General features: G+C 33.7%; 3 protein-coding genes across 7 annotated transcripts; 1 reads left to right on the top strand and 2 right to left on the bottom strand.

The window, feature by feature from the left end:
• Window positions 1–4963: 4963 nt before the first annotated feature.
• Window positions 4964–8854, bottom strand: LOC132599761 (small ribosomal subunit protein uS17-like). Of its 5 annotated transcripts, none has more exons than XM_060312986.1 (8): window positions 8619–8854; window positions 7981–8366; window positions 7784–7859; window positions 7658–7696; window positions 7499–7566; window positions 7344–7417; window positions 5824–5861; window positions 5643–5676 (listed from the first exon to the last, which is right to left on the bottom strand). In XM_060312986.1, the coding sequence occupies exons 2-7, from the start codon at window positions 7993–7995 to the stop codon at window positions 5843–5845; spliced, it is 291 nt and encodes a 96-aa protein (XP_060168969.1). In that variant the 5' UTR covers window positions 7996–8366; window positions 8619–8854; the 3' UTR covers window positions 5643–5676; window positions 5824–5842. The 5 variants fall into 5 exon arrangements, with proteins under 5 accessions (XP_060168982.1, XP_060168977.1, XP_060168969.1 ...); XM_060312989.1 differs by having other exon boundaries at window positions 7981–8022; XM_060312994.1 differs by lacking the exons at window positions 5824–5861; window positions 8619–8854 and having other exon boundaries at window positions 5595–5676; window positions 7981–8612.
• Window positions 8855–12168: 3314 nt separating this feature from the next.
• On the bottom strand, window positions 12169–14557 carry LOC132599749 (small ribosomal subunit protein uS17-like). Its single transcript, XM_060312983.1, has 6 exons — window positions 14449–14557; window positions 14323–14363; window positions 14142–14242; window positions 12710–12854; window positions 12540–12629; window positions 12169–12453 (listed from the first exon to the last, which is right to left on the bottom strand). The coding sequence occupies exons 1-6, from the start codon at window positions 14458–14460 to the stop codon at window positions 12363–12365; spliced, it is 480 nt and encodes a 159-aa protein (XP_060168966.1). The 5' UTR covers window positions 14461–14557; the 3' UTR covers window positions 12169–12362.
• A 3426-nt stretch (window positions 14558–17983) lies between these two features.
• Window positions 17984–18892, top strand: LOC132616889 (small ribosomal subunit protein uS17-like; the record flags this gene model as incomplete). Its single annotated transcript, XM_060331648.1, has 3 exons — window positions 17984–18156; window positions 18237–18326; window positions 18411–18892. Coding segments are annotated over 3 exons (354 nt in total), but the record flags the coding sequence as incomplete, so codon positions are not given.
• Between the last annotated feature and the right edge of the window lie 3188 nt (window positions 18893–22080).

Raw genomic sequence — 22080 nt, 5'->3', positions numbered from 1 at the left:
ACATAATGAAGGGTGCCGGGTTAGAGATAGAGAGTTGATTTCTCGTGACCAGTTGAAGCCAACGGATTTAATATTTCTCCCATTAATTGGAAGAGGAAAAAAATACTAGTAATTGTTTTACATAAAATTTGTTATTTACAAAATATTACCCCTTCCGTCCCAAAAAGGTTGTATTAGTTTAACTTGGCACAGATTTTAAGAAATAAATGTAGACTTTTGAAATGTGTGGTTCAAAATAAGCCTTAGATATTTGTGTGGCTGTAGATCATCTCATAAAGTTAAATTGTTTCTAAATATAGAAAAGTGTCAATTTTTTCAGGACAGATTAAAAAGAAAAGGAAGACAATCTTTTTAAAACAGAGGGAATAATTAATATTTTTTTAATTTATTCAACACAAACTCAATTAAATATTCATTCATTCTTAATTAGAAATCTCATATTCGAGCTCGATACGAAGTCCCTTAACACCCCCAATATAAAACATTTTGGCGCGAATCCAATTAAATTTGGTCTGCTCAACGTAACATGGGGTGAGAAATCAAAGAGAAAAAAACACACGATTATATGAGTCGTTAGTGTTCGTTGGCTTGATTTGAGTTTGTTTGTGAAATAAGTCTTTTTTAAGTATTATCTCAACTCGTAGTTACGTATAATTAAAATATCAAATTACGTTACATGCTAAAGTCTTTGTTTTTTAATTTATGAAACTTACCACGATCGAGTACTCCGACAACTCAGGTCAAGAGAATATATGTATAATCGAATCCGCGACTTAAGTAGTATAAAAAAAAATGGAGTGATTGACTAATGAAATTAATATAAATGGAAGAGAAGGAAGTATCATTTTACGTTTTATTAATGGAAAATCAAAAGAGAGTAATTACCCCTTTTTCGTTAAAAATGGAGTGATTGACTAATGAAATTAATATACAAATTTATGGTGAGATCAATTTGATCCGGAGGTCTTGAATTTGAAGTATAAAAATAAAAATAAAATGATAAAAAATGTTTTCCTTTGAGTAGATTTTGTGCATTGAAAACGGAAATTAATTGGAATCTCAAAATAAATATTTCCTTTGTCCTCATACACTTTTCTCTTTAGTCTGTCTAAAAAAAATATATTTCTATATCTAAAAATAATTTAACTTAAAATTTCTCATTTTACCTTAATGAAATAATTTATAGACACATAAATATCTACGATTTAATTTAGACCACAAATTTCAAAAATCTTATTTTCCTGAGGGAATATAGGACATTAAATTGGAAGTTATTAATATCAACAATAGCCACAAAAAGTGGATGGGAGGGTGATATGATCTATGTGACATGTTGGAACCGAGTGAGCCGCGTGGTACGGGGGCGTGTGTAAGACGTGTTGCGTCCTTTTCGGTTAGAAAGATTGACGAACCGGACTAACTACCATTGACTCCATATCTATTCATGGAGAAGATGCCCTACTTTAGTAGGGTAATAATTACTCCGTCAGTTTATTTTTATTTGTTCATTATTTTTAAAATAGATTTATATTTTTATTTGTGATTTTTCACATATCAAGATAAGATAAATTTATTTTTTTTGTTTTATCCTTAACATTAATTACTCATTCTAAATTATTTTCCAAAACCAATACAATTATATAGCAATTAATATGGACATCATGTTAAAATACACTTTATTTATTATTTTCTTAAATAGCGTGAAAAGTTAAAAGTGGACAAGTAAAAGTGAACAGAGGGAGTAAAACTTAAAATCACGCTACAAGTTGAACCAATAAGATTTATTTCTAAAAAAGAATAAGACTTTTATTAGTTTGGTTTTGTGTTTTTATACACTATTTGTAAAATTACTCTTTTATAACAACCTGTAGCATTGTTTTGTTGTTATAAAGCCACATATAAAAATAGAATCTCTAAAATAACTAATAATAGGTCTAGTATTTTAACCAAATTTCCAAATCTTTAATACCGATTTTAGCAAAAGAATATTACATTTCGGTCATTAAAATTATTTTCGTTGAAGGGACCGTGTTTATTTGTATTTTATTTCGATAAAAGTTTTTCATTTTGTAAGGGTCAAAGTATAAAGCATTTATGTGAGACAATAATTTATTCGTTGATTAATATAATTCCTGCCATATGTAATCTATCAAACAATTACTTTTGAGGTCTTAAATTTAATTTTGTTTGTTATGTTGAAAAGATAAAAATAAAGATATTTTCTTGAATAGTTATTTTTAAAGTTTTCATTCTTTAAATTATTATTTTTTTAAAATTTATATTTTTAAAATTTTTCTTAAAAAACAATTTTTGCTCTAAGTCTTAAAGAATTCACTCAATTCCCCTTCTATGAAAAGTATGAAATGTGTAAATCTGAGCGAAATGTTTAATACAGTTTTCATATATAAAATTTTGAGCGATTTTTTAAGCCTATTTTATGAAAGTTGTATACAGTGTTATTGTAATTGTATTAATTTTATAGAAACCTAACATGAAGTTTATACACAAAAAATGTGAGCAAAATTCTAAGCCTTGAGTGAGATATACATTTTTCATATACAAAATTTTGATCGAAAGTTTTAACCCTTGAACCGGATATACACATTTCGTAAAGTTTTCATACACAATTTTGAGCGAACATTTAAGCTTTGAGCTTGATATATACATATTTCATACAACTTTTATACACCCAATTTTGAGGGATTTTTAAGCCTTGAGTAAAAAAAAAAATCAAATTTAAAAAAAAAACATTGTTTATAAAATGTTTTTTTAAGAAAACTTAACTTTTTAGAGAAAAAAAAATGAGCGAAAACTTCATATAGATTTATCTATTGATATATTTTGTAAACTGAAAAATTTCATTATATTTTATTTTGTAAATACTTTCCTTATTATTATCTATATAAAATATAGGTCAATCACCCAAGTTAATAGCAGCCAAATTGAATAGGAAAATTTACAGCCCATAACTACCTCTAAGACTTATTTATTAGTAATAGCTACCTTTTTTTTTTTTAATTATATTTGGTAGCTTAATTATTTGTCAAATTACCATCTATAACTTGTTTTTGTAACTGCAGTATATTTTCCTAAAAATAAGGTACTTCTCTCCCACTTACCTACAATTTTTTTTTTTTTCAAATATTTTTCTCTCACCTATCAAAAATATTTTCTCCCTCATCCCTCTTTCTCTCTCCATTCTATCTCCTAGTCTTTTAAATTGATTTTCTCTCACCTACCAAATTTATTTTCTCCCTCACCCCTCTTTCTCTCTCTGTTCCATCACCTACCCTAGATCTCATTTTCTCTTACAACTAAGAAGAATCCTATAGTAGTAGCAGCAGCCATGGTCAATGACGGGCCCAAAATTCAACCAACTAAAAGTGTAACACTTTCACGAGTAGCCTATTTGAATCCCGCTATTTAATATGTGTACCGTATTTAAATTTATTTTGCACATTAATCACTTGGAACAACTTCTTAAGTAAGGTTTTGTGGATGACATAGCCTGACTATTATATGTGCCTGAAGTTTAAGCAAAAATGACTGAACTCCGAATATTGTGTCTGAATTTCAGCCATATAAAATTTTAAACACTGCATTTTTGTAGTTGCTCCAAAGTGTGTAGGTTTATAAATTTGTGTGCACTGCAGGCATGTTTGCGGTCTCATAATTGATTATATATGCATTTTGGATGCTACAATTGACAGGTGATTTTGCTCACATTTTCGAGTTTCAACGATATGAAATATATGACTAGTCATCAATATAATTACAGTCATCCCTTTCTAAAATAGTTTTTTTATATTTTTCGCCTTTTATAACGATTGATTGTTATACATATATGACAATCAATTTCCTATATAGAAACTCGTATGTAACGTTATAACCAAATGTTATCCAATTTTTTTAATGTTATAAAAGAAAAAATATTTAAATTTAAAATATCAAAACGTAATAGCTTAATTTTAGATTTTATGACATGAATAATTTTTAATCTATAAACCAATAATTGTCTCACATAATTGCTTTGAATTTTGACCCTTTCTAGATGAAAAGCTTTACAAATATATGCAAATCGTTCAACGAAAAAATTACTGACCTAAGTATGCTTGATGTAGTATTCTTTGTCAAAATCGGTGTATTAAAAAGTAAATATATTAGGTCAAAATCGTAGACCAATTGTAGTATCTAAGAAATTCTATCTTTGTGGCTTTATAACAACGAAATAATATAACAACGAAATAACATTAATATTCTTTCTATTATTTTATGAATAAATGACTAGCAACGAAAAGTGAAAAATAATAGAAATCAATTAAAATGTGTAATGTTTTTATAGAGGGATGCTTTTAAGAGTATACAATTATATTGCAGAATATGTTATTATAGGTAAAAGATTATAACATAGTGAAATATAGACGGTGAATATATTATAGAGAGGTCTAATATCTTTATGACACATGGTTACTCGTTGGAGGGTAAGGATGCCTTATTTAACCGTAATTTTTCTCACATGTCTTTTTAATATTTTAATTATTATAATTTATATACTTTTATTTACTTTTTAAATTAATACATTTCGTTTCAAATTTGAAGTATGTCCAGTTTCATACTGAAAGTTAAATAATTTAACTACTACTTCTAATCGTGTCACATAAAGGTTGTAAAGAAACTCAGAGTTAACATTTGCATCTGTGACTGATTAGCTCCATTTAGCTACGGTTCGCTTAAATTCATCAGATAAGTGAGTAGTATAGTAACGTTTTCGAATGTACTCTTTTCTACATTTTTGATTTCTGAAGATTGACCAACAGAGGATAACAAAAAAAAAGTTGGTAAATATTTTCCATTGTGACAATATATCAATAAAAATCTCTATTTTCAGAAGGCTAGGCTCAAAGCAAAGAGCTAAAGTGCCCCAGAAATTAGTAACTCAACTGACATTAAAAGCGGTGCTAACTCAATCACCAAACATCCTTTTTTTTTTTTTTTATAAGGTTCAATCATTAAACACCTTATAAGCTAGTAGTACATAGGCTTAATAAAAAGAACTTGCTAGTATTAAGTTTCAAAATTTGAAGCAAAAGGGAAAACCAATGAAGACAACAATTCAGTAAGAGCAGAAAAGTCTTGACATCATTCCTAGAAGTAACATTTAAAATGGGAGCACCAAGCTCATATTCCGGTAAAAGCCTTTTTCCCCCCACCAGCAGAACCATCTGGAACCACCTTTAAGACATTGAACCTCACGGTTTTGGACAAAGGCCTGCGAAGAAGAAAATGTTATTACATTATACAGCAAAAATGAAAATTACTGTAGCAAAATCAGAATAGGATGGTCCTAACCTGCACTGTCCAATAATAACATGATCACCCTCTTTCACACGGAAGCATGGTGATATGTGAGCAGGAATATTAGAGTGCCTCTTCTCATATCTGAAATAATGTGCGTGTTAAAACAAAACAAAACAAAAAAAAAAAAAAAAAAAAGCAAAGCAGCCCACATATTTAAAGTGACAAGCTCTTGCCTCTGGTACTTCTTGACATAATGTAGGTAGTTGCGTCGAACAATGATGGTTCTGTTCATCTTAGCACTGTGGCATGTACCAGCAAGGATACGACCTCGGATGGAAACATTGCCAGTGAATGGGCATTTCTTGTCAATGTATGTACCTAAATTTAAAGGATATACAAGCTGACTTGAAATCTGAGGAAATCTTTGTTTCTAAGTCGGTCTAAACTATCCAAACTCTAGAGAACATTACACTAACAAGCATCATGTCCACATAAAAGTCACAAAGATAGCTATTTAGGAAGTACCTTTTATTTTCTATTACTTCTATTTAGTAAATAAATGCCTGCATAAGCAACAATTACAAGATAATGAAGGTCATACATCAAGTAAGATGGATGAAAATCAGTCAAGCAAAAGAGAATTTGTTCGAACCTAAGCTGAAGAACAACAATTCAGTACATCACAGCTGGAATTTTCAGCTTCAAAGTGAGGCTCGGAACTCAAATAATACATCATCGATCGGAGTCACTGGAGCCGAGAAAGAAAATCCTTGGATCTTACCTAAAAACATGGGTTCTTCACTTTCTAAGTTAGGGCTTCCTAATCGTGGATACTTCCCCTTTTCACACTTTTTATTTTGTTGTGTGGGTTTGGTTGGTGTTTTGGGTAGTGGGGGGGGGGGGGGGGGGGGGGGAGAAGAACTTAGTACCAGGCTGTTCCAATAACCATAGAAACATTTTCTGCTTCTTTCTACACCAAAGGCATGATCCTAAATTACTAAAACAGTGGAAACCGGTCCCCCTTTTTTATAGGCGAGAACAAGAGACCTTCCAGGCAGCTCTTATTGGGTAATTACTACTCAAGTTTAGTTTTTTTTTGTTTTTTTTGTTTTTTAATTTCAGCAGTAACTAAGTTTCAAAAATTACAACTCCAACATTTAACAATAAATTACCCTTTTAATCTTTAACAGGGAGAAACAGTTTGCCCTTCTCATTCTTCTATCATAGATGACGTTTAAAGCAGCTAGAAACAGTTCCTATGTTCCCCTTTTCTGATGGGCCTGAAGGGTGCTAACTATATACTTTCTACCAGCCTTCTAACTTCTAAGCATCCGAGCTCTAAAACTCCCAAATCCAAGGCTATTTCAAGCTTAATCCTTTTTATAGGCAAAAACCCACAGAGTAATCTTCCAAAATCAAATTTCCAACTGAAATTTTAAGAGGACATAGCTCGCAGCAATAGAGTCTAATAATAATTGCCAAATTGTTCACCACGGACATTATTTATAAAAAAGAGCCCAGCTCCAATGTGCATACAAGGCAAATCACTTTGTGATTGAGCATACAACAACATACCCAGTGTAATCCCACAAGTGGAGTCTGGGAAGGGTAGTGTGTAACCACTGGAGCTTAAGTTGATAGTAGTGTTTTTGAATATTAGAGAATACAAGATCATATTCATACATAGTATGCTTCACCCTTCTCTTTTCTATATGATAGGTAAAGCAAACAATGAGTTACAAAGAAGAGCTCACGGAGAGAAACGACCAAGCAACTAAAAATAGTTCAACAACACCACGAAATATTTATGCCACAGTTGACAACAGAAGCCATCATATCTTAAGTTCACAGGGTATTATCCTGCAAACAATTGGTTCTACAAACTTTAGCCAAAGGAATGCAACACTGAATGGCCAAAATTATACTCCATACATCACCCAACTCCTGCAAATTAGAGACCAATGACAGCAAATATGGCGAGGCCAGTACTGCTTGTCCAGAACAAATGGCATAAAGGTGCATGTGTACCAAGTTCAACACTTTACCGGCATTCGATTGTCTGAATTATCAAAAATACAATTTCCACAAAAGCAGATAATACTGGGTGACCTGCTCCTTCCTGTATGGATATCACAAACATTGTAAATGCATTGAAGGGCATGAACTACTGCAATTTCTAAAGATTAAATGTTGAACATACATGAAGCAAAGCCTGCCTTTCTTCACTGCGCAGGTTATGAAAGAGGTGGCTTACAATAAAACGGATTGCTGCAGAACAGAATAAATAAATATATCTATAAATAAAAGTAACGGGCCTCGTTAAAATATGAATAAGCCAGAAAACTTCAGGGTAACCCACCATGGAAAGAGTTAGATTTGCCAGATCCATTTGCACCAACTTCACAGAAGAAAAATTAAAACAGCTTAGTTAAAAAGTGGCACAACTAAACTTCATGGAGAATACTAAGGGTATAGATGACGTTACCAACACAGTTAACTCTCGGACTGAAATCTTCAGTGGCTACTTGTTCCTTATAACTCTTATACCCTTCAATTATGACCTACAACGGAAGAAATGCCCCAATACGAAAATTACCATGAAACACTCTAGCAAAGTTAGCATCCAAAGAACATGAATATACAGAGAATTAATTGTTGACACATAATTTGGGGTCTAATTACCTGTTTTATATACATGTTGACCGTCCTTGACCTATTCTATCACTGCAGAAGCAAATCGCAACCCCCCCAAAAAAAAAAATAGTTATGACATAAGTGGTCGTTTGTCCATGAATATTTTTTACTTTTTTCCGGAAATCATGTTTGGCCATAAAATTCCGGAAATTTTTTCATTTTATTTATTTTTTCACTCACAAAAATTGAAAAACAACTCCAATTTGTATTCATGGCCAAAACAACTCCAATTTCACTTTGAAAACAATAACTACTTTTTTATCAAATACTCACAATTTCCATGGCCAAACGGATCAACAACTAACAAATCAAAAACTATTACTCCAATAAAAGTTTCAGAGAATTACACGTTAGAAGAAGGCAAAATACATCACCTGAAAAAGGATTTCACAGTAGAGGCTATGAGAAGTATAAAAAATAGAGAAAAGGAAGTGACTTAGACTAAATAAACTTGTTATAAAAGGAGTTACAAGTGCATATTTCTTCGTTATTTGACAAAAACAGAGATTCGAACTGGTAGTAGTATTTATTAAGCAGATAATTCTATGCTAGGGTTTTTGGAAACGAAGGTGAATTTAAGTAATTGAAGGGTTAAAATGAGAAGAAAAATACTTCACAAAACTTACCGAGAGCGAGCAAAGTCGTTAATGGTAGTGGGGGGGTTGTTGGACTTTGGAGGGAATGAGAAGAGAAATATGTTTGACGAGCTTTGATTATTGGAATTTAAAAAAAGAAAAAATTGTTTCCCATTCGATTCCATGTTCTGTATTTTCATTGAACCCCGATTATACTAATTCGAGCCGCGTAGAGCGGAATTGAAATTATTAACATAAGTTAACTGAAATTATTTTTGGAATTTTGAGTATATACCTGGATTTTTTTTTTTACTCATCCATAGAATAACAATAAAAAACTGAGTTTAATCCCATCGTCGAATCTTTTTGATCACCTTCGAAAACAAAGCGGAATTTCGTTTTGACATGATAAATAGTGATGCCCACCTGCAGAGCGTAGTCCTCCCTACAGCCTTGAAGTAAACTATTTCTCAAGTCTGATCTTATCCCCAAGTTTTTTTGCAAAAGGAGAGGTTAGTATCCCACAATTTGTTCGTCTATATAGTTGAAAAAATATATTGCGTAAAGTTAATAGTTAGGTCGACCGACTATAATAGTCACAATTTTTAAAGATCATCAATTCAAGAGAATCATACGCAAGAGATTTATAGAATTAAGAAAATAAATAAACTGCTAGACAATTGATAATAAAGGCATTTGAATGCAAAAATCATAAGTAATAACTATCAAAGGGTGTGGTGAGAGATAAGTACCCTCTTAATTAGAGTTTTTATAATCGAGTTTTGCAAATAGAGTTATTTTGGCAAACTCAAAAGTGAAATTTTATGGTGCAAATTTAAATTAATTAAATTTCACGTCCAAAACAAGTATCGAAAAGCCGACCTTAGAAGGAAAAAAAAAAGTGCAAAAACAATAGACTGTAGTAATAAGTATCCAAAATAATCATTAGCTAACTCATTTTGTCTAGTCACTTCTTTGGCTATATATGATTAATTAGATGCCTTGTGCTGGTTTCTTTAACAAATGTTCTTGGAAAAAAACAGAATGTCTGAAAGAAGTCTACATATTAAAAAGATTCATAAATAATGGGCATTTCTTGTCAATGTAAGTATCAGTGTTATCAAAGGCGCGCTTAAGCCCTGAAGCGAGACTCAAAACATGTTGAGCGCTTCGTCTCGCTTTATGTGCGCTTCAATATCATCATCAAGGCTCTAAGACATACTTTTCCTTGTCAATGAGCCTCTCTTGGAGAGGTGACACTAGATGATTAATATTTCACTTTATCGTAATATTATTACAATTTCTTTGCCCATATATTTGTTATTCATGCTTATTATTATTAATCTTGGACTAAACATATATATATTTGTATTTTTGCACCATTGCGCTTTTTTTCATTAAAGCCCATGTTTTATTTGCGCTTTGCGCTTAAAGCCCCAGCTAACCTTAGAGTTTTTTTGCGCTTTTGATAAGAGCCTGTTTGGATGGGCTTAAAAAACAAACAGCTTATAAGCTAGAAACGGCTTATAAGCCAAAAAAAAAAAAAAATTGAGGTAGCCCAACTTATTTTTTTGGCTTATAAGCTGCTTTAGATAAGCTAAGCCAAACGGGTCCAATTAATTTTTTGGGCTTATGTTAAGCACAAAATGATTTTAAGCCGGTCAGCCAAACACTCAAAAAAGCTGAAAACAGCTTATAAGCAACTTATAACTCTAAGCCTCTTAATCCTCTATGGCAAGAAAAACACCAAGGGAATACTAATTTTCTGAAGACTGCTGACAATACAACAAGGAAAAAAAATACGCAGTAATATACAATTTGCAAAAAATCTAATAGCCAATTTACAGCAGGCAATTCAAACTACCGGAAACATGTCGCTGCAGAAGCTTTTGAAACCCTGGTCTATTCCACCTAACACCTGAACAACAAAATTGAGAAGGAATTCTATTAATCAACCACATATTAGTAAAATTAATTTAACTTCTAAATGCTACATTTTTTATAACCACCTCCTAAATGCTACATAAACATGCTTCCACCAGTGATTCTCAATCCAAAAAAAACAAACAACTAATAGCAATATAAATGTTTAATCGATTTAAAAAATTCAACCACTCATGGGATCCTCTTCGATCGCAATAAATTGGTCATTTTCTTCTTCTTTTATTTCTCACTATTTCCACTTACCACTTTCAAATTTGTCAAAATCTCAGCTTCTTCCTTGTCAATAACACTGGAACACATGTTAGTAAATTGATTTAACTTCCAGATGCTATATGAACATGCTTCCACCAGTGATCTCAATCCAAATAAACAACTAGTATCAATATTTAATAGATTTAACAAATTCAACAACTCACGGGATCCTCTTCGATCACAGTAACTTGGTCATTTTCTTCTTCTTCTACTACTATTTCTCCTTATTTTCCCGCTTATCCATCAGTCCGATTTCTCGTCTCTTAGATCCGAATAGAATTAAACCCTAATCCCAAAATCCCCCAATTGTGTTGCAGTTTGACTTTATGAAACATACGGGTAGAGACTGGTGGATAGGGCTTCGACTTTATGATGGACCTTTGGAACCCAACATGTTACTTTCATTATATTAGAATGATGCTCATGACAGAATAATCAACAAAAAAGGAGAGATAAATAACTTATCCTCCATGTCATCTCAATAACCCGAGTTCCCAGCTAATAAGAATAAGAAGTTCTACAACTAGTATGTTTTCCCTAATGTACTCAAAGTTATCCGGTATTATACGTACCAATTATGATCCTAGGACTAAATTATCCCACATCCAAGATAGCCAAACGCAGGTGATTTCCCATTCAACAGGCGAATCAAGTTAAAATTTTAATAGAAATAAGTCTTACTAAGTTATTATTTTCCAATAAACTTCAAACAAGCAACACAAGCGTAGTAACTTTTGCACTCATTTTTAGAACATTGAGAATCTGCTGATAAGAAAGTTAACTTGTTTGATCTGTGTTTCCTTGTAATAGGTTATTGTGTCTGTGTTAGGAGGATGATGGCAACCACTCGAGCATGTTTAAGCCCATGGATGGTATGCTCAATAGGTGTTGGTAGGTGATTAACAACTTTTGACAACAAGCTGAACATTTCAAATTTGGCATCCATGGGGAGGTTAAATGATGAGTCAAAAGGCTTTATGTTTCACAACTTGGATATTTACAATTGCAAGTGTGCGTCACATGGTACATTCTTCCTATTCAACCTTAGGCGTATGCTGACTCAATGTATAAGTCCATTGGCGATAGATATTAAATTGTTGAAGTTTGTGGTTGCTCCTGAGGAAACTTCAAACATTTTACTCTTCTTGCAGAAGAAATGTGCTAAAGAAACAGTTACAGGTGTTCTTGATTAAATTACGTTGCAAGATATATTTACTGGCTGTGTATCGCAATGCCCATGCTAGTTTCCTGTGATATGTTAAGAGTTAGCTATGATATGTTTTGGGCAATGAACCAATAGGCATCAATCTACATTTCTAGCAGACTAAGCTCAAAACAAATAGCTAAAGGGCGCCGCAAATTAGTAACTCAAGTGCCAGTACAGTAGAGAAGCGCTGCTATATAATTCAATCACCAAACATCCTTTTCTTAAAAGGCGTTCAATCACAAACATCTTACAACCCAGTACATAGGCTTTAACAAAACTTGCTAGCATTAAGTTTCAAAATTTGAAGCTCGAAGGAAAATTAATGAAGCAGAGAAAGCATAAAAGTCTCAACATCATCCCTAGAAGTAACAACTAAAATGGAAGCACCAAGCTCACATTCCGGTAAAAGCTTTTTTCCCACCACCAGCAGACCCAGCTGGAACCACCTTCAAGACATTGAACCTCACGGTTTTGGACAAAGGCCTGTAAAACAGAAAATGTTACCACATACAATAACAGAGAAAATAAAGAAAATTACTATAGCAAAATAAAAACAGAACGGTCCAAACCTGCACTGTCCAATAATAACATGATCACCCTCTTTCACACGGAAGCATGGTGATATGTGAGCTGGAATATTGGAGTGCCTCTTCTCATATCTGACATATTAATTTACATGTTACAACTAACAAACGAAGAAGTTAAGCAGCTAATATATTTAAAAGTGACAAGCTCTTGCCTCTGGTACTTCTTGACATAATGTAGGTAATTCCGTCGAACAATGATGGTTCTGTTCATCTTAGCACTGTGGCATGCACCAGCAAGGATACGACCTCGGATGGAAACATTGCCAGTGAATGGGCATTTCTTGTCAATGTAAGTACCTAAATTCAAACAGACCAAACCATTAGGTTAGACCATAGAACAAAGAGAATTAAGCAATCATAGCCATTTTAAAATGCAGAAAAAAATGGCTTGCAATATACTTTTCTATATTTGAAAGTCAACATTAAGTTCACGCAACTTATTGTTAACAGGGTTTTAAAAAGCACGTAAATCTAAAAAGTCGTTGTGGAAAATTTACCATCTAAGCCAAACATAACTTAGGTGAAAGAATCCCAACGGATTATAAGCAATAACAAACCACGTTAAGATTCACAAGCAGAACATGTACAATTCTTTCTTATTGGCAAAATGATGATCACATGTACATAAATTAATCACTGTTGCTTTGTAAATATTTACTATCTTGGCAAATGAGAAATGAAAGAAGCATAATCCAGGTGAGGTTTTGGCTTTTTCAAGCCCTACAAGTTGCTTTTGGCTTGAATCATATGATGTACATCGATCAAGTCCATTGTTGGACAAGAACAGCAGAGAGGCAAGACAAGATGTAGGATACTTTGATCTACACGTGGCAAGCACGGCCGATGTCATAGCTAGTGTCTCCAGTGACAGTCTTGTAATTCAAGACTGCATTAGTGAAAAGGTTAGCTTAATTTGTTCTTTCATTATTCTAAGTTTAGTAAAATCATTCGAACATTAATTAATAATGTTTATAATTTGGAAATTAATACAGGTTCCAGTTTTCTTGATGAACGTAGCAACATTTATTGGGTCCTACGTGGTAGGATTCTTGATGATATGGAGGCTGGCAATAGTGGGATTTCCTTTTATTATTCTCCTAGTGATTCCAGGTCTTATGTATGGGAGGGCTCTTATGGACATAGCCAGAAAAATAAGGGACGAATATGGCAAAGCTGGAACTATTGTGGAGCAAGCAATTTCTTCTGTAAGAACAGTATATTCTTTTTTTTTTTGATTAAGCACCGGGTGTCCGGGTCTCTTAGAGCCCCGACTAATCCCGGGGGTGCACAGGCCCTCGGCAAGGAGTTTCCCGCAAGTGCACTACGGTTAATTCAGGTTTTACCCAGTCCGATGGCCCTCAGAAATTGTTTGCACCCAGTGGGTTTCGAACTTGAGACCTTGAAAGGGAGCAATTGCCACCAGGCCAACCCCTGAGGGTTATAAGAAGAGTATATTCTTTTGTGGGAGAAAGCAAAACTATAGAAGAATACTCTACTGCTCTTCAAGTCCGTTAGGTTAGACCATAGAACAAAATTCAAACAGACCAAACCATTAATTGAGCATGAAATGAAATGAATATTGACCTTCAGTAGCCTCACGAGGAGTCTTGAAGCCTAAGCCAATGCTCTTAAAGTATCGATTCCCTCCCTTTCCTGGCCTCTTTCCCTTACCAGTCTTCTTTGAGCTGCCAAACAAAAAACTCAAATCTTAGCCTCAAATTAATCTAATTTACGGAATTGAACGAGCATTGGCGAGGATACTGACCTTAGAAAAACACCAGGCTGCTTCAAAAAAGCCTTCTCAGTCTGCAACACAAAACAAATTCATTAGATTTTTCTCTATACAAACTCATAATGTGTGTGTGTGTGTGTGTGTGTGAAAGAGAGGAACCTGCTCCGCCATGATTGAATTAAACGAGGAGAGAGGCGCGGCACCAAAAACCCTAATAGGCAGCAGAGAGTCAGGACTTAGACAAATATAGGCAGGATTGCGATATTGACTGTGGACTGGACTTAGAAAATGGGCTAATTTTTACGGATGGGCCCAAAATCCAACCAACTAAAATTGTAAACTTTCATAGGTGCTCTATTTTAGTATGGGTCATTTGCACGATACCTTTCAAAGGCAGTGGTCTCTAATTTTTTGCCTCTTCACTGAGAATTTCTTGAATTCAGGTTCGAATCTTCGCTCAATCAAAAATCGCAAGATAGAGTTTCGATTCGCAAGGCATGCAAAAATCTACCTCATATAGAGTTTCAAACTCTACCTTTTTTTTTTTTTTACATAGTTAAAATTTTACAAATCTCTGTCTTACGATTTTTTTTTTTTACTGAACTGGAGTTCGAACCCAAAACCTCGGGGTATTAGGCGAAGGAAAAAATATTAAAGACCGCCAAATTGAGGGTGAAAAATTAAAGACCAGTGCCTTTGAAGGACAATCCACACAAACAAATGTTTTAATATCGCTATTTAATATGTACCCATGTTTAAACCTTTTTTTTTTTTGGTACGTCAATCCACTTCAGAACAACTTCTTAAGTTAGGTTTTGTGGATGACGAAAGCCTAAGTCTAAACAAATATGTATGAAGTATTTAATGGCTAAATTACTAAAATTCAGGCAAAAAATGATTGAATTCATTCACGCATAGCTGAAGTTCAGGCAAAAACGAAAAACTTCAATCATATGCGTTTGAAGTTAAAAAAAAATTTAAAAAAAAAAGAGACTAAACTCCAGGTATTGTGCATGCACTTCAACCATATAACCATATAAAACTTGGGCAATTCTGCGAATTGCCCTTCTTTTGGGGTAGTCTTTAAATTTTACCCCTCATATTTGTGGTCTTTAAGTTTTGCCCTTCGTTTGAAAACCTGAGGTTCTGGGTTCGAACCCCCGCTCAGGCATAAAATATAAAAATAATTTCACAAGGCGGGGCTGAGAGGAGTGTATACCGGATCCAGCATAAAGTCCTTAAGGAAAAACTAAAGTTATGCCCAAGGGGGCATAATTGTTCCTCAAGGCATAGTTTAGTTATGTCTTATGGGGCAAAACTTTTCCTTTAAGGAACTATGCCTTATGGGGCAAACTTTTAATTAAGGCGTAACCAAAAGTATGCCCCATAAGGCAGAACTTTTCCCTAAGACATAGACTTTGCCTTATAAGGCAAACGTATGCCCCATAAGGCGGAACTTTTCCTTAGAGCATAACTAAAAGTTTACCTTGAAAAGTAAAATAAAATAAAATATATGCCTCAAGGCAAAGTCTGCCTCCTCCGGCATAACTTTAGTTTTTCCTTAGGGATTGTATGCCGGATTCGGCATACACTCCCCCAGCCCTGCTTGCGAAATTATTTTTTTATTTTATACCTGAGCAGGGGTTCGAACCTAGAACCTCATGTATCCAAGCGAAGGGCAAAACTTAAAGACCACAAATATGAGGGGCAAAATTTAAAGACCGCCCCAAAACAAGGGCAATCCATGCAAAAAAATGATAAAACTTTAGATGAAGTTGATGTGAAGTGTGTAGATTTGTAAATTTTTGTCCACTGAGGGATGTTTTAAATAGCGGTCTCATAATCAAATTATATATGCACTTCGAGATTAAAATTGACGGGTGATTTTACTCACACTTTTGAGTTTCAACGAATGTTATGTATGACTAGTTGTCAATATAATAATTAGAGTCAAACCTTTTTATAATAGCCTTTTTCTCTTGATTTTTTTCGCCTTTTATAGCGATTGATTGTTATATATATATATATATATTTATTTATTTATTTTACTTTTCAAGGCAAACTTTTAATTATGCCTTAAGGAAAAGTTCCGTCTTATGGGGCATACTTTTAGTTATGCCTTAACTAAAAGTGTGCCCATAAAATATAACTAAAAGTATGCCCCATAAGACGAAATTTTTCCTTAAGACATAACTAAAAGTTTGCCTTAAGGAAAAGTTCTGCCTTATGAGGCATACTTTTGGTTATGTCTTAATTAAAAGTCTGCCCCATAAGGCATAGTTCCTTAAGGAAAAGTTTTGCCCCATAAGGCATAACTAAACTATGCCTTGAGGAAAAGTTATGCCCCCTCCGGCATAACTTTAGTTTTTCCTTAAGGACTTTATGGCGGATTCGGCACACACTCCCTCCAGCCCTGCCTTGCGAAATTATTTTTTTATTCTATGCTTGAGCGGGGGTTCGAACCCAGAACCTCAGGTATCCAAGCTAAGGGCAAAACTTAAAGACCACAAATATGAGGGGTAAAATTTAAAGACCGCAAATATGAAGGGCAGAATTTAAAGACCACCCAAAAGAAGGGCAATTCTGCAAATTGCCCGTGAAATTTTTACAAATTTAGTTGGTTGGATTTTGAGCCCATCTTGCAAATTAGCCCATATTGCAAGTCCATCCAGAGTCTCTATCTCAACCTGCAGTACATAAGCTTCTCTAAGCCGCATCACTTACTAGTGCTGCAAATTAGGGTTTTTGCTACCTCGCATCTCTTCTCTAACCCTCTATAGTTTTGCTTTCTCCCACAAAAGAATATACTCTTCTTACAGAAGAAATTGCTTGCTCCACAATAGTTCCAGCTTTGCCATATTCGTCCCTTATTTTTCTGGCTATGTCCATAAGAGCCCTCCCATACATAAGACCTGGAATCACCAGGAGAATAATAAAAGGAAATCCCACTATTGCCAGCCTCCATATCATCAAGAATCCTACCACGTAGGACCCAATAAATGTTGCTACGTTCATCAAGAAAACTGGAACCTGTATTAATTTCCAAATTATAAACATTATTAATTAATGTTCGAATGATTTTACTAAACTTAGAATAATGAAAGAACAAATTAAGCTAACCTTTTCACTAATGCAGTCTTGAATTACAAGACTGTCACTGGAGACACTAGCTATGACATCGGCCGTGCTTGCCACGTGTAGATCAAAGTATCCTACATCTTGTCTTGCCTCTCTGCTGTTCTTGTCCAACAATGGACTTGATCGATGTACATATGATTCAAGCCAAAAGCAACTTGTAGGGCTTGAAAAAGCCAAAACCTCACCTGGATTATGCTTCGTTCATTTCTCATTTGCCAAGATAGTAAATATTTACAAAGCAGCAATGATTAATTTATGTACATGTGATCATCATTTTGCCAATAAGAAAGAATTGTACATGTTCTGCTTGTGAATCTTAACGTGGTTTGTTATTGCTTATAATCCGTTGGGATTCTTTCACTTAAGTTATGTTTGGCTTAGATGGTAAATTTTCCACCACGACTTTTTAGATTTACGTGCTTTTTAAAACCCTGTTAACAATAAGTTGCATGAACTTAATGTTGGCTTTCAAATATAGAAAAGTATATTGCAAGCAATTTTTTTCTGCATTTTAAAATGGCTATGATTGCTTAATTCTCTTTGTTCTATGGTCTAACCTAATGGTTTGGTCTGTTTGAATTTAGGTACTTACATTGACAAGAAATGCCCATTCACTGGCAATGTTTCCATCCGAGGTCGTATCCTTGCTGGTGCATGCCACAGTGCTAAGATGAACAGAACCATCACTGTTCGACGGAATTACCTACATTATGTCAAGAAGTACCAGAGGCAAGAGCTTGTCACTTTTAAATATATTAGCTGCTTAACTTCTTCTTTTGTTAGTTGTAACATGTAAATTAATATGTCAGATATGAGAAGAGGCACTCCAATATTCCAGCTCACATATCACCATGCTTCCGTGTGAAAGAGGGTGATCATGTTATTATTGGACAGTGCAGGTTTGGACCGTTCTGTTTTTATTTTGCTATAGTAATTTTCTTTATTTTCTGTTATTGTATGTGGTAACATTTTCTGTTTTACAGGCCTTTGTCCAAAACCGTGAGGTTCAATGTCTTGAAGGTGGTTCCAGCTGGGTCTGCTGGTGGTGGGAAAAAAGCTTTTACCGGAATGTGAGCTTGGTGCTTCCATTTTAGTTGTTACTTCTAGTAGTGGCGGATCCAGGATTTTGAATCAGGGTATTCGGAAAAACAACTGAACCAACTTTTGCATTTGTTCAGGGTGTTCAAAAGTCAATATACGTACATAAACACAAAATATTTACCCTAAATATACACTGTAATTTTTTGCCCAGGGTGTTCGGGTGAACACCCTGAGTCTTTACTACATTCGCCCCTGACTTCTAGGGATGATGTTGAGACTTTTATGCTTTCACTGCTTCATTAATTTTCCTTCGAGCTTCAAATTTTGAAACTTAATGCTAGCAAGTTTTGTTAAAGCCTATGTACTGGGTTGTAAGATGTTTGTGACTGAACGCCTTATAAGAAAAGGATGTTTGGTGATTGAATTATATAGCAGCGCTTCGCTAATGTACTGGCACTTGAGTTACTAATTTGTGGCGCCCTTTAGCTATTTGTTTTGAGCTTAGTCTGCTAGAAATGTAGATTGATGCCTATTGGTTCATTTCCACAATTGGAAACTTTCTTATCAGCAGATTCTCAATGTTCTAAAAATGAGTGCAAAAGTTACTACGCTTGTGTTGCTTGTTTGAAGTTTATTGGAAAATAATAACTTACTAAGACTTATTTCTATTAAAATTTTAACTTGATTCGCCTGTTGAATGGGAAATCACCTGCGTTTGGCTATCTTGGATGTGGGATAATTTAGTCCTAGAATTATAATTGGTACGTATAATACCGGATAACTTTGTCCGCAAACCAAATGACTCCTTAATGTTTTTCTCCACTAACTGAGGTTGGTGTTTTCTAGATTCTTGTTTTTAGTTTTCTTTCGGTCAGAGACTTGTGATTCTTATGAACATACTAGTTTTTATAAATTTTTTGAATTGCCTTACAACCGTAACTACGTCTTTGTGGAAGTGCTTGTACCATAGCAGTCTTGTTGGATGACTAAGAATTTTTTTGATGCTAGAAGAGACGGAACTCAATTGCAGAGCAATGGGACTGGGAACATGCACTTCAAATTACTCAAATGAGGGCTTAATATTAATCCAGCCTGTGTATTCTGTCAAACACAAATGGAGTGGAGATCGTATATTTGTAGAATGTCCATTTGCTACAACAATCTAAAATATAGTCCTGAAGAGAAGGGGGATCCATGAGGCTACCTAATTGTGTGTGAGCATGACAAGTCGACCGATCCATAATGAAAGAACCTGTAGATAGAAGCCATTTGTTGATCAGTGGACTCATCCTCAATACCGTTTAGGCTCTCCAGTTAAGTCAGTTGTCCGCCACTGGGATCAACATATAGGAAGTAGTTCTATTCAGAATTCAAAGGGGAGGTCAGTTGCTGATAAGATTTTTAAACACATTACACATCTATGCAGAAGTCTCTAGAGGAGCTGAGAGCATATGTAGGGTGCATAAATGGCGAATGTTAGAGCTACTGACACGATAGTCTGAAGTTATAGTCTTGGTTGTATTGATTTTAGTTCCCTCTCTAGGATAGATGACTGTTAGTTTCTTTTCAATTTTTATTTGACGTTTGATTCTGTTAGCTAGATGTGTTGGCTAAGCTATATGGTTTGTAAATTTTACTTGGTAATTAATACAAAAGTTATTTACTAATACCTCTTGATTTCAAATAGTCGATCAATTATATGACGGACAGTGTTTTTTCATTTAATTCATCTATTGCCTTCGTTATACTCCCTCTGTTTCTAAATAAATGGTGTTTTAGGTTTTTTATTTTATTTCAAAATAAGTGGTGCTTTAGGATTTCAAGAAGAACTTGATCTTATTCTTTTAAAATTACCCTTATTTACATAATCAAGAATCATTAAGTAATTTTTCTTTCCGGACATTTAATCATAGTAAGCACAATATTTTATGCGAAAGCAATAGTATCCACATTATAATGTTCAGTAATAAATGTTTCAGGTTGAAGTTTTAATGACACTCCCTCATTAAATGTTCAATAGTAATCACCTTCTAATATCCAAATTCCAATATCCCAATGTCAGCTTAGAAAGAGGTAAAAATGGAATCCAAATGTCAGCTTAAAAAGAGGTAAAATTTGATTAAGCATAAGTTAGTAATAACACTTCTATTTTTCTAGAAGTGAGCAATTTTTTAAGAATGTGCATAAGCTAAAAATATCACTTATTATAAAAAGAATGGAGTGCCAAATTAAAATTAAAACATTCTAAAAAGTGGACATACCTCTCATTGCTGTGTTGTGTCATATAAAGTGGACATATGAAATAACCAAACAAAATTACGTACAATTATACCTCTTAATAACAATCACCATCTATAGCAACATTTACCATAATAATCAAGTTTGCTTTGAAGTTGATTTTTTATATTACACAACTTTTTACCGATAATTAACAACATCATCCTTCAATATATTTTTAACGAGATTCAAGTCGAAGTGCAAAACACTTCTAATTGTAATTCAAGCTCATCAAGAAATCATCAACTTCGAGAAAATATCATACTTCATGTTAAGTGTCCTATATTGATGGAGAAAATTGGGTGTCGTTCTTGTACAATCTTGAATAATTTTCACGTTTTGAATTATTTTAATTTGATTTAAGTCCTATCATAATAATATTAGAGCAAGACACATTCCTATTCTTGATTCATTTAATATTGAATTCATATGTTATGTTGTTCACTAGGGGTGTCAAAAAAATAAAAAAAACCGACCGAACCTAATCATACCGAACCGATTTATAGTGTTTTTTTCAATAAAATCGTGGTTTTTTTTATTTAAGCTTAAAATCGTCCCGAACAATTAGGGTGGTCTTTTTAATTTATTAAAGAAACCGAAAAAATTCCGAACCGAACCGAATAGCTTTACATGTATGAAATATATTTTATATTTACAAATATGTTAAATTGAATATATAAAATATATTTTATAAGTTATGTTTCAAATATAAAAAAGGATTTTGGCCATTGGACATATATGTATCATATTCAACTTGTGGTTTCTGTGGCCTATAAGCTGATATTTTTTTGGCTCAATTGATCAACATTGGTGTCTTTGGACATTTACTCTTCTCCCTAGTCAATCAGTGAGGGATTCACGTCGTGATGATGCTATCGTTGTTGTCTTGCTACTTGATATAACACATTTCAGTTTAATTACTTTATGTAATTTTTTAATAGCATTTACATTAAATATTTCAGAAGAAATAAATAGAAGTTTTATTTGATGGTGTGCTCCAAATAGGTTTGTGGAGGCCTGCGTCGTTACATTTTAATAAAGGTGTATTTTTAGGTGAACTGTAAAATTAAAATAACCGAAAATTAACCGAACCGTACCGATATAGAAGAAAAACCGAGATAGTGGGACGATTTTGAAAAGTCTAATTTTGGTTATACAAAATAAAACAACCGAAAAATTGGGATGGTATAATTTTTTAAAAATAACCGACCGAACCGTCCCATTGACACCCCTATTGTTCACGCTTTAAATGTTCAGATCAGGACATGCGAGATAACACTTAAAATAACTCTTAAATGTATATATAATATTAATGGAGGAATTGAGTTGTTTTTC

Source organism: Lycium barbarum, chromosome 1, assembly GCF_019175385.1.
Source record: "Lycium barbarum isolate Lr01 chromosome 1, ASM1917538v2, whole genome shotgun sequence".
NCBI classification, from domain to species: domain Eukaryota; kingdom Viridiplantae; phylum Streptophyta; class Magnoliopsida; order Solanales; family Solanaceae; genus Lycium; species Lycium barbarum.
The sequence above is the reverse complement of the archived record's forward strand: the minus strand, read 5'-3'. Positions and strand labels throughout refer to the sequence as shown.

Bases quoted from the DNA above. Each gene is read 5' to 3' on its own strand.
- LOC132599761 (XM_060312986.1), bottom strand. The intron at 7,567-7,657 runs GTGGGTTACCCT...TCTGTTCTGCAG, and splicing joins CAAATCTAACTCTTTCCATG to CAATCCGTTTTATTGTAAGC. The intron at 7,418-7,498 runs GTATGTTCAACA...ATATCCATACAG, and splicing joins AAAGGCAGGCTTTGCTTCAT to GAAGGAGCAGGTCACCCAGT.
- LOC132599749 (XM_060312983.1), bottom strand. The intron at 12,630-12,709 runs GCAAGAGCTTGT...TTAATATGTCAG, and splicing joins TATGTCAAGAAGTACCAGAG to ATATGAGAAGAGGCACTCCA. The intron at 12,454-12,539 runs GTTTGGACCGTT...TCTGTTTTACAG, and splicing joins GTTATTATTGGACAGTGCAG to GCCTTTGTCCAAAACCGTGA.